Here is a 12625-nt window from a genome sequence, read left to right on the forward strand (position 1 = left end):
TATTCTTGTTTTTCTTTTCCTGGAAATACCGTATTCATATTGTGTGGGGGGGGGGGGGGAGAATGAAATGTTTTTTCTTGATCGGTGTTAAAACTTAAGTTGAATAAATTAACCACCATTGGCTTACAACCATGGAAGTAATCTGTGGAAAAGATGGAAAAAAAATCAAACAGCTTTACGAACCATACAAAATTGTGCTTCAATGAAGAGGCAGGGATTGCCCTCAACCACAATCTCAGCCAGCAGGAGATGGTATTGAATTGTACACATAGTATGAATCTGTACCTATTAGAAACTGGAAAACAGCAGAAATTCTTTTCACCTTAAAAATATTGGAGCCTAATAAATGATCTGATTGAACTACAATTGACAGGAGCTAAAACTGAGTTGATAGTCCCTGAAGTATTCTAGAATGAATTTGCCCCAATTTGAGGAAATGTTTTCATTTCAGCAGGTTAGTCCAGCACACTGCTGCTTCTATTGGAACTGTAATATAATACTATCCTATTCAGGGTTCAGGATCGGGGAAATGAGATTTAAAAACAATCAAGAGAAGTGTGCTCTTCAACAGTAATAGTCTATTCTAAGCAAGATCCTAAAAAAAACCTACTGATTTATCACGTTGAAAGGTTACACTTTGAATACATGAAAGTAACTTTTTAACCAGTTGCCCTTTCCCATTAAATAGAGTACATAGACTATGCATTAAAAGGCCAACCAGAAGGGGATGGTATAAAAAAGCGGCTGGTTGTGTATAGAAGAGGGCAGCTGGGGATAGGGAGTGGGAGCGGGAGAGGTCGGACAGCATGAGAAAAGATTCTCTTTTGTGGTAATGGGAAGGCAATCTGAAGCTTTTTGATGCATCAATTTAAAACATCTTCTCCTTTCAGACTTTGTTAAAAATCAACAGAATGAGAGAATACAATTCCTCGCCCACTCCTTTAGGATTACAATTTTATATGCTGAATCCAAAAGAATTATTAAATTTATCTCATCTATTGGCTTTTCTAAAAATGTTTCATATCCAGGTGACATGCTGGTTTTATCCCTGACAAAACACATGTGCAATGAGTGTTACTTGGAGAAAGCAATCCTACATTGGATTACAATGCTTTAGGAATGAGTTTCCATGCTTTCCCATCTAATCTGAGCCATCATTACTGTATTTGCTTCAGGAAATAAAACGTTTTCTTACTTGCATTAACAGAAGCAGACCACTGAAATTTCCAAAGTATAGCAGTTACAAGGTATGTGATGGATGATGTCCACAACAGAGCAGCCAACATTAATAAAGATTTACATAGTACCCAAGCTCTTTACATCAATATTGTACTTTTAAAGTGTTATTACTACTAGATTTCTTCAGGAAGGCTCCTGTAATGATGAGATAATTGGTTTTAGCAATGTTGATTGGAGGGGTAAATATTGGCCAGGAATAAATTCTTTTGAAATATTGCAGCAGAATCTTTAGTAAACACCTGAAAGCAAAGCCACTTACATTAGTGCCTCTTTTGAAAGACAACTCCCTCATTTGTAGAATCAGCTTAAGTGTCTGTCTTTACATCTCTTAAGTGGGACTCGAGTCCACAACCTCCTGATTTGGATGAGATTTCTACCAATTGTGCCTCACCTGTCATACTCCAAATATTAATCACACCTGCACCAATTGTCAAAGAGCTACCCAGCCTAATCCTACCCTCCAGCATTTGGTCTGTAATCCTGAGGCTTGTGGCTCTTTTTTTTTATTCACTTAAGGGACGTGGGCTTCATAACTGAGCCAGCAATTCTCCATTCCTAATTGCCCCGGAAGGTGATGGTGAGCTGCCTTCTTGAACCACTACAATCCTTGTGTAGGTATATCCACAATGCTGTTAGGGATGGAGTTCCAGGATTTTGACCCAGTGACAGTGAAGGAACGGTGATATACTTCCAAGTCAGGATGGGGTGTGGCTTGGAGGACAACTTCCAGGTGGTGGTGTTCCCAGGCTTTTGCTGCTCTTGTCCTTCTCACTGGTAGAGGTGGTGGGTTTGGAAAATGCTGTCAAAGGAGTCTTGCTGCAGTACATCCTGCAGATGAGTGCGTTAATGGTGGAGTGAGTGAATGGTTGTGGATGGGGTCTCCATCAACTAGGCTATGTCCCGTGTTTTGTTGAAGCTGCAATCATCCACTCTTCAAGTACACACCCGAGTACAATTCAAAAACATACCTTCCAGGCAGTGTGTTCTGGACCCCAATCACCCTCTGGCTGAAGAAAATTTTCCTCATCTCTCCCCGAATTAGTTGAATTCTTTACCAACTTGTTTTTTGAACCCTCTGCTGAGGAAAATGTCCTTCCTACCTACTCTATCTGGACCCCACATAATTATGTACACCTCAATTAAGTCTCTCCTCTGTTCCAAAGAGAACAGACCTCGTTTATGTAATCTTTCCTCAGAGTTACCATTTTATGGTACTCCTGGCACAATCATCCTAAATTAGTGCTGCATCCTGTTTAGCACAATCACATCTTTCCTATAACGTGGTGGCCAGAACTAAGCAGCACTCAAAACTGTAGCCTAACTAGCATTGAAAATAGGTTCTGCAAAACCTCCCATTATATTCCTTGCCTTATCTAATAAAGGATAACATCTCATCTGCCTTTCCAGTTACCCGAGACTTGTCCCACATCTTTAAGGATCTATGTACATACACTCCAAAGTTTCTCTGTTCCTCCATACCACTCCCTATCCTGTTACTTATTGTGTATTCTGTAATCTTGTGTTAATGCATTACTTCAGAACTCTATGGATGAAACTTTCTTTGCCTAATTGATCAGATAATCTACATCTTCCTGTAGTCCTTGGCTTATTTCTTCATTGAACACCACACAGCCAATTTTTGCATCGTCTGTAAAGTCTTTATTGCACTCCATTTAAGGAGTTAATTTAAACACATTTAAAGGGAAGTTGGACAAGGGAGAAGGGTTATATTAACAGGTCTAGAGGGGAAAGATTGGAGGGGGTTTACAAGGAGAATAAACATCAACCTGATCTGGTTGGGGGGTAAATGGATTATTTTTGTGCTGTATTTCTAAAGTAAAGCCTTGCAAGATATGTGCTGCGCTGGGTTGAATTTCAGAGCAACGTGACTGGAGAGAAATAACAAAAATATATGCAGAATCTTTGACCATATTTGAGAGTACAATTCTGACCTCTACATCAAGTCACCTTGTTTGATGTCTTTTGAAGAATCCAAATTTATAATCACAGTATTTCCTTCAACATAACATTATTCTCTTAAAACACTATTACTTTTGATAGAGACAACTTGCCCTTCAAATATTCATACCTGATATTCTTAAAAAGAAACATGTCCTTCAAAATATGGGTGCAAACCTTTGCATGGCCCCTTGAAGCTAACCCAAGATTGGGATAATTGGTTTTTAAATTGCTCACAATATCACGTTGGCCTTTCTTCAACAGAGATGTCATATTTTCAGCTATCAGTCCAGAAAGAACATTCTTATTCTTCTGGGGATGCACATCAATTGAATTCAATTAGTTTATGAACATCACAATGAAGAGCAACTGTATCTAATTAATCCATGGCACACAAATGGTATAGCATAACATTACCATTAATGCATTGAAAATGGAGAGCTTAGCTATTAAGTGTGGAAAATCTTCAAATAGAGGAGTTCATGGCACAAAAACAAAAACCATGTCCAAAAGTACAAAACTATGAGAGACAAAACAGTTTCATAAACAGCATGTCGTATAATGTGCCTGGCCTACTTCAAGTCACTACTAATCAAATATTTGAACCACATAACCTATTGTGACTCACTGAAATTAAGAATTTTAATTATATCATTTCAAAGCATTGTTTTGAACTTTTGAAGGATGTTCTACATTTCACTGTGCAAATAATTGGTTGATCATCTTTACTGGTGTAGTTGAAGGATAATTTGAACTGACTTTCTAAATGGATCAAATGAGGAGCAAAATGCCCCACTTTACACTCCTTATCATGATTACCAGCAGGAGCTTTGACTATAATGGATCTCTCTGCTCACGGTACACCAGTTTACAAAGAAATGGAGAAAGCAGCACTATGTGGAAAAGAGATAAGTGTTACACAACAAATGCACGAGAGTGTGAGAAGGCAGAATGCCAAAGAAAATGAGCACCTGCAGTTATCAGATTTAGGGGATTAGAGAATGCAAAACAGTGCAAATTATTTTGAAAATGATAAAAATGCATACATTTGCCTTACCATATCATCTGGTGTGTTTATTTTTCTTGGTTCATTTATTCTGCCAACTCCATTTCTCTGATCTTTAAGCAGGCAGTTTCTTGGGTTTTCATTTAACAAGGAAGAATCTCCAACATAACCGCCAATACAAAATTTGTCCTTGTGCTTCTCCAATAGTCCCAAGGATCTGAAGTTCATGTTACAATCGTGGCAATGGAAATTCCCTGAATCCACCATTTTGAAGTCCAAGTCTTCCTCAGTTACTTTAAGACAAAAGCTTGGTAGGATTCAAACTCACAAACCTGTGCGATCAGATAAGTTTTCAATCTTTCTCAACAAATAACACAACATTCTACCAACAGGCATTCAAGAGCTTCTCTTGTTCTTTGGAAAATCCAGAGAAATCCAGAAACTACCTCAATGTCATTTTTGATCTCCAGACTTCTTACTTTGAGTAATCTGCAACTTTAATTTTGCAATGTAGTTTCTCTTTCCCACAAGAAAAAGCAGAAGTCAAAATAATTAACTGCAGTAAAATCAATGTAACAACAGAACTAGGTGCCAACTGTTTCTACAATCAAGTCCAAAAGGTGTCGTTTTAAATAATTTGCATTCAGATGTTCTCTTGACGTCGTCAAAAACCCTTAACAACTGACGTATTGTAAAAACTCTAGCAAAATGCACAGAACACCTTTTCAATTTAAGACTGCCAATTCATTTGCCACCAATCCCATCACCCCATGGCAACAAACCTGTTACTCCAGTAATTTGAGGCATTCAGTTTTCCCCATTTTTTTCTAAAATATCTCCATTAAGATGGACTGCATTTCAGAGTAGTGTATTGTTTGGTTTGAATGATTATCGTTGCTAGGATACTCTAGGAAGGCGAGGCACTGAGACTTGGTAATCTTTGCAAGAATGACTGTTGTGATCCAATTGAATTGTGCAAAATGCATTACCACATTAAGAAAGCAAAAATCAAATTAAGTGAATCAATTTTCTACCTTTTGACTCATTTGTAGAACTACATATTAGTATTTCTTTTAGAATTTAATATGCCATAGAAAAGGCTTTCAAAACACTTCAGCTAATGCTGTATTTGTCCTGATAGTTACACAAACTGAGTCTATCAGAAGTCTCTTAATAAGATGCCAGGATCTTATAAATAAGTATTGATATCCAGCCATTAGAAGCCAACCTACTAGATTTTAGTTTGCTGTACTTTCTTCTCAGCTTCTCCAGGTATAAAACGGAACGGCATATCAAATTTCACTTTAATGTCATGACAGTCAATGTGAACTATTCCCAGTTCACCATCGCCAAAAATAAAAGTTTCTAAGTGCTGTTTTGAATACCAAAACATGTGATATCAGGCCACTGCCATCCAGAATACAACATATCAACCATTTATCATTTCTATTACTATTGCAATATTAGTGGACCTACGGGATGAAACACACCAGCCCATCAAGGTTCCTTTAACAGCAAACCTCTTTATCCGCTTCATTGATGAAAAGGATGAAACCAGCAATGGCATAGGACAACGGTATTGGTTTATTATTGTCACTTGTACCGAGGTACAGTGGAAAAACTTGTCTTGCATACCAATCGTACAGGTCAATTCATTACACAATTCAGTTACATTGAGTTAGTACAGACTGCATTGAGGTAGTACAGGTAAAGACAATAATAGTACAGAGTAACGTGTCACAGCTACAGACAAAGTACAGTGCAATAAGGTGCAAGGTCACAACAAGGTAGATCGTGAGGTCAGAGTCCATCTCATCCTAAGGGAACCATTCAATAGTCTTATCACAGTGGGGTAGAAGCTGTCCTTTAGCCTGGTGCTATGTACCCTCAGGCTCCTGTATCTTCTACCTGATGGAAGAGAAGAGAGAATGACCTGGGTGGGTGGGGCCTTTGATTATGTTGGCTGCTTCGCGCCAAGACAACGAGAGGTAAAGACAGAGTCCAAGGAGGGGAGGCTGGTGTCCCTGATGCGCTGGGCTGTGTCCACAACTCTCTGCAGTTTATTGCAGTCCTGGGCAGAGCAGTTGCCGTACCAAGCCGTCATGCATCCAGATAGGATGCTTTCTATGGTGCATCAATAAAAGTTGGTGAGTGTCAAAGGGGACAAACCAAATTTCTTTAGCCTCCCGAGGAAGTAGAGGCACTGGTGAGCTTTCTTGGCCATGGCATCTATGTAATTTGACCAGGACAGGCTATTGGTGATGTTCACTCCCAGGAATTTGAAGCTCTCAACCCTCTCGACCTCATCACCGTTGATGTAGACAGGTGCATGTACACCACCCCCTTTCCTGAAGTCAATGACCAGCTCTTTTGTTTTGTTGACATTGAGGGAAAGGTTGTTGTCATGACACCATGTCACTACACTCTCTATCTCCTTCCTGTACTCCGACTCATTGCTATTTGAGATGTGGCCTACAACGGTGGTATCACCTGCAAACTTGTAGATGGAGTTAGAGCAGAATCTGGCCACACAGTCATGAGTATATAGGGAGTAAAGGGCTAAGGATACAGCCTTGTGGGGCACCAGTGTTGAGAATAATCGTGCCAGAGGTATTGCTGCCTATCCTCACTGATTGTGGTCTGTTGGTTAGAAAGTCAAGGATCCAGTCACAGAGGGAGGTGATGAGTCCAAGGTCTCGGAGTTTGGTGACAAGTTTGCTTGGGATAATAGGATTGAAGGCAGAGCTGTAGTCAATAAACAGTAGTCTAACATAGGTGTCTTTACTGTCCAGATGCTCCAGAGCTGAATATAGGGCCAGGGAGATGGCATCCAGTGTAGACCTGTTTCAGCAATAGGCGAATTGCAGTGACCAGCCTCTCAAAGCACTTCATGATGGTGGATGTCAGAGCCACTGGTCGGTAGTCATTAAGGCATATTACCTTACTTTTCTTTGGTACCGGGATGATAGTGGTCTTCTTAAAACTGGTGGGAACCTGAGATCAAAGCAGGGAGAGGTTATATATGTCTGCAAATACTTCTGTCAGCTGATCAGCACAAGATCTGAGCACATGGCCTGGGACACCATCTAGGCCAAATGCTTTCCTTGTGTTCACTCTCCGGAAGACTGACCTTACGTCCTCAACGGTGACCACTGGTTCAATTGCATTGGAGGCTATCAGGGTCGGTGGTGACAATCCACTTCCCTTCTGTTCAAAACGCACATAAAATGTGTTGAGCTCATCAGGAAGGGATGCGCTGTTGTCAACTACACAGCTGAAACACACTACAAGACTGAAACACAGCTTTTTTCCCCCAAAGCTGTTAAATTGTTGAACGTGGACTGACACCTCCTATACATACATACACACACATACTGTCTTCCCCCCTTTACCGGCTGGACTCATCATGGTGTTATTTAATATATTGATATGCTGCTGATTATCAGTATTATTATTATCATGGTTCATTTGCACACTGCCTTTTTATATATTTTTATACTTTATATTTGTGTAAGTATGTTTGTTTTATTTTATAGTTATAATTGCTCTTATCAATTTATTGTTTTGGTTTTTATTAGGCAAGGGAGTGCCATTGTAATCTCGTTGTGTTGTTGTTGCAACAGTACAATGACAAATAAAGAAATAAAGATAAAGATAAAGCTTCGTCTTGTAGTCTGTTATGGCATGTAAGCCCTGCCATAACTGATGGCTGGTCTGGGACTATATTTTGAGTCGGTATTGCCTCTTGGCATTCCGGAAACCAGCCTCCTCTCCATGGACTCTGTCTATACTTCTCGCTGCCTCGGTAGAGGAGTCAGCATAATCAAAGACCCCACCCAGCCTGGACATTCTTTCTTTTCCCCTCTCCCATTGAGCAGAAGATACAAAAGCCTGAAAGCACGTACCACCAGGCTCAAGGACAGCTTCTATCCCATTGTTATAAGACTATTGAACGGTTACCTAGTACGATAAAATGGACTCGACCTCACAATCTACCTGATTATGACCTTGCACCTTATTATCTACCTGCACTGCACTTTCTCTGTAGCTGTTACACTTTATTCTGCATTGTTATTGTTTTACCTTGTACTACCTCAATGCACTGTGTAACGAATTGATCTGTATTAAGGGTACGCAAGACCAGTTTTTCACTGTACCTTGGTACGTATGACAATAATAAACCAATTTACCAGGTTTTCAAAATCTCATATGGTTTGACTTGGATATATAACTGTATGGTCAATAATCTCAAATTTCCTACCTCTTTCTACTTTAGGAAACATGATCATCACAAGGACTTTGCTGATTCTCAAAGAGCAACCGTCTTCTTGAATTGAGCTGCAAAATCATTGACCAAGTGCCAAGATAAAGTAATCAAATAACCATTCAAAGATAAAGAAATACTTCAAACTACTTAAAAACAAGGTTGATATTTTATAGCTATGAAGTAACACTCAATGGATGTGAGCCCCAAGAACAATTATAGGCTTCTAGGACTTTATCAAAACAGTAGACAATTTTGGAACTGATGTACTGAATGCTGATGTTTGTTCACGTAATGCATGCTGGCTGAATATCAGCATAAGTTTGGTTGACTTTCATTGCAGTAGATGATTTACTCTGAAAAAAGTTTTTGTTATACAGAAATGTAAAGAAAGATCCCAATAAAATTGTTAAAACATAAACCATTTTGGCAAACTGATGCAAAATATTTATTCCAAGTTATTTTAATGCAGTAGTTTTTCTCATACAGATATTCATATGTGATAGCCACTTTTTTAAATTTGTAAATAACGTTATCAAAATAATCTTAATCTTTGAAATTTCACAAAATTTATATTTTACAATCCACCCTGAATATCAAGGCTGTTTGAAGAACTTAAAAGCTCCTATTGTGAATATTTTACAACTGTACCAAAGAAATGGAGATAAACCTCTGGTGACAAAGTTTGTTTCTTCTTCTCAAAATGTCACGACATTGAAAAACATATGTAGTTAGCATTATTTTTGACAATCTATCAATATTAAGAATTTGTCTCTTATACTGCTTGTTCTATCACATTGCTATTCCTACTAATTGTCTGCAAATGTTTTTTTTCTCCAAGCTTTTGAAAAAAAAATACCCATTTTTTCCTTGCAAATGATTACTCATTATGTGCTTTGCCCCCTTTTCTTCTTTATTGACATATTTCATTCTACGAAGCATTCAACAGGACCAGCTGGTCAAAGAAAAAAGAAAAAAGCTTGACAAGCAAATTCTCTTCTTTGGGATATGATCATCTCCCTTTGTGCATGGAAAAATATAACTCTGTGCCAAAAGAGCTTTAGTAAGTTTAGTCCTTCAGCTATAAGAAAACATATAACGTGAATTCCATTTGTATCAAGTTTAGGCATCATCATCAGAATTGGTACTACTGCTAGTTTCAGAATCTGAGTCTTCAGGAAGCCCTGGACTGAAAGTGCCTCTCCATTGGGCGAAATGTAAAGCTGTACATGGGTTCTTCAATTGAAAACCATTTTTCCTAAAGCCATTTTTCTTCAGCTGCAAAGAACAACAGAAAAAATTTAGATTAGCCACAGGTGTTCCTTCGTACCAAACACGCTTAAATAAAATATTCAGTTCTATAAAAGTGAACCCAAATATGACCCAAACAACGCTTATCCTGTGAAAATCAGTGCAATTGTTTTAGATTTACTTTCAGATTTAAAGGAAGCTTGGTCAATCGAGCCTCACTCATCAAAAAAACAAAATTAGCTCCTCATTACAGGATGGAGGGACAGAAAGAAGATCAAGAGAGGTGGAGGAGGAAAAAAAAGGCAGAGGAGAAAAAAGAAAAAGGAAAATATGGCAGATATTTAACCAAAAGTCTAATGCTTACATGTTGAATGTAGACTGTTGGAACAAAAAGCTTTCATTCATCTAAATTACACTGTAGAAAATAGAACAGCAAAATTCAATCTTCTTTTTCTTTGCTCAGTTATTTAGAACAAATGAAGGGAAACAATATAGTCTTAATAGAGGAATTTAGAACTGAGGCATCTCAAAGCAACAACCAAGAACTATTTTAAACAGGATAAATGATTTTGAATTGGCCATTACCAAAACTGGCATTTTAACAATAACATAAATGATACTGAATATTATGTTGGCAAATTATGATGCCAACATTTTGATATGATAAGAATGGCTTTTTAAAAGAAGTTCTTGACATTCAACCAAAATAACTTGATGTCAATCTTGTTCATGACTCAGTTCTTTATTCTCAAGGAAACATGGTGTTTATTTGAAGGGCAGAAAAGATTCAAAGAAGATCAAAATAATATGGAACTGTTGAGCTCAAACTCATGATGTTACAGGTTGAACATCAAAAAAAAAACAGAATTAGTTCATGTATTTAAACAAAGGACGATTCAATGAAATGTTACTCTTAAAATGATGTAATGCATATACCTGCTCAATTTTAGCCTGAAACTCCCTGAGCTCATCTTCAGTCAGAGGTGAGAAGTTATCATCATTCTCAGGGCACTCTTGCCAACCCATTGCTTTCAATAATCTGTGCAAAAATACAAGTTCAAATGTTAATACTGCTGCTATCACACAAAGTTTACAAAGAGACCTTCACATTACAGTTATTATCATTGGGTGGTAGTGTTCCATTGATCTGGATCTTCAGCTGTTAGGATCCATATGTTGCTCTTCAGCAGCAACCCCAGTTCTCCAAGGTCAGTGGATAGTCATACAGTTGAAATTGACTTTATTTGCAAGAGCTCATCCAAGGGAAACACTGCACACTTCAAGTGGGCTTTACCTGACTAACGTCAAGGTGGACTTCCCTTAGTTGGTGTTAAGCACATTTACCAAGGGCAAATGAGATCATCTAACTGAAATATCCTTCAATAATGGTTATATGAAAACAGGTTTAATTCCAACAGCTAAAGGAAAACAAGAGATCAAACCTTAAACTAAATTGTGTGCGTGTTTTGAGATGGGGCATTACTATACCCTTTACTATGTTGCCTCAGTTCCAGTTATCTGAGTTCAAACATCACCTTCGCTTCTATGTGCAGTTTACACATTCTCTCTGTCATCATGTGGAGCTAAGCTACCACTGATGCTTTAACTGAAGCCTATGAAAGGGTGGGCCTTATACTCAACATGCACAAAACAAATGTCCTCTGTGAACCTGCCACCAATGCACCACCCTGTCCTCTGACAATAAAGGTTCACCGTCAATCCTGGAAAACATCAACCATTTCCCATATCTCAGGGCCGCCCCTTGGCAAAGGCAGAAGATAATGACGAATTAACAGAAATGAGATGATCTCACTCAAACGTACAAGTCTTGTGAACTTCATATGGTTGATGTGGGGATAATGCTTTAACTTGCTGGAGTCCCTCAAGTAAGATCACCTCTCGGCCTAAGTGATATATAGCTCCTTCATAGGGATCATAATCCTTTCTGAAAGAATGTTTATTTTGTGTTAAGTCATTTGAAGTTAAAGACAAACTTCTTCTGTGAAACCACACTCAAAACTATCTGAATTCAATTTTGCAAAGAACCTTCTCTCTGTAGACTGTCAGATATGTACCAGTCTGTACCAAATCGTAATCTCAAAGTATCATCTAGTTTGATGTAAGAACTTAAATAATTTTATCACAAGTCTGACAAACAACCAAATATTCATACCTATGCTCTGCTTCAAGAGAACTGGAAAGGTAGTTTTTTTCTGGACCAAAGGAGGAGAGGTTATGCTGATGACCATTTGCTTTCCCATTTTCCTTGCGTTCTGGAATATCATGGACACAGTCCTATGGGATGGGAAAGAGTTAAAATGAACAATGTGCTAATGCAGAATCAGAAAGTGGCCAAGAATGCTTTGGAATATTGATTTTAGAAGTTACTGTTTCAATTCCAACTTATTTCAGATTATTGATAAATAAGTAACATTTTGATAAGTAAATGGAAAATGGAAGTATGCACTTGCCATCTGTGTAGTGAGAATCAGAGTTAACATTTCAGGCTGATGATTTTTCATCATGATGCTGTTAATTCTGTTTTTTTTACTCTCTACATTTGTTGTCTGAATTGTAGACTATTTCTCGCATTTTCTGATTATGTATCAGATTTACAGCAACCAAAGTATTTTTGTTTTGTTTTTGATTTTAAAGAGTACTGGGAAGTATATAATTATACTAATTACCTTGATAACACAAAATAACACATTAATAAAATATGATAGAAATGTGAGCAAAAGTGAAAGTTTTATGTCATGACAAATTAAAGGAAAATATGTTTTCTTCATTATTTTTCAGTGATGTGCACTTGGGCACATGGTTTAATTCTTGGTACAAGAACTTCAGGCATAAACACAATAACATTAACAGTAGCCGAATATTTCTGACAGTTGTTAAAGCAGTTG

The 12625-nt window shown here is 37.9% G+C and overlaps 2 protein-coding genes across 4 annotated transcripts in view; both read right to left on the reverse strand.

Annotated features, from left to right (window-relative positions):
* ccdc17 (coiled-coil domain containing 17) overlaps positions 1-4388 on the reverse strand; it is a 35408-nt gene extending 31020 nt beyond the window's left edge. Inside the window, exon 1 of the mRNA XM_052012125.1 lies at positions 4256-4388. Coding sequence (XP_051868085.1) covers positions 4256-4258 — 3 coding nt within the window. The 5' untranslated portion in view covers positions 4259-4388. The remainder of the gene's footprint in view (positions 1-4255) is intronic.
* A 4111-nt stretch (positions 4389-8499) lies between these two features.
* gpbp1l1 (GC-rich promoter binding protein 1-like 1) overlaps positions 8500-12625 on the reverse strand; it is a 50982-nt gene continuing 46856 nt past the window's right edge. For all 3 annotated transcript variants that reach the window (XM_052012128.1, XM_052012127.1, XM_052012126.1), the window contains exons 10-12: positions 11893-12014; positions 10656-10758; positions 8500-9746 (exon numbers count right to left, since the gene is read on the reverse strand). In XM_052012128.1, the coding sequence (XP_051868088.1) occupies positions 9591-9746; positions 10656-10758; positions 11893-12014 (381 nt within the window). In that variant the 3' untranslated portion in view covers positions 8500-9590. The remainder of the gene's footprint in view (positions 9747-10655; positions 10759-11892; positions 12015-12625) is intronic.

This window comes from Pristis pectinata, chromosome 3 (genome assembly GCF_009764475.1).
Source record: "Pristis pectinata isolate sPriPec2 chromosome 3, sPriPec2.1.pri, whole genome shotgun sequence".
NCBI classification, from domain to species: domain Eukaryota; kingdom Metazoa; phylum Chordata; class Chondrichthyes; order Rhinopristiformes; family Pristidae; genus Pristis; species Pristis pectinata.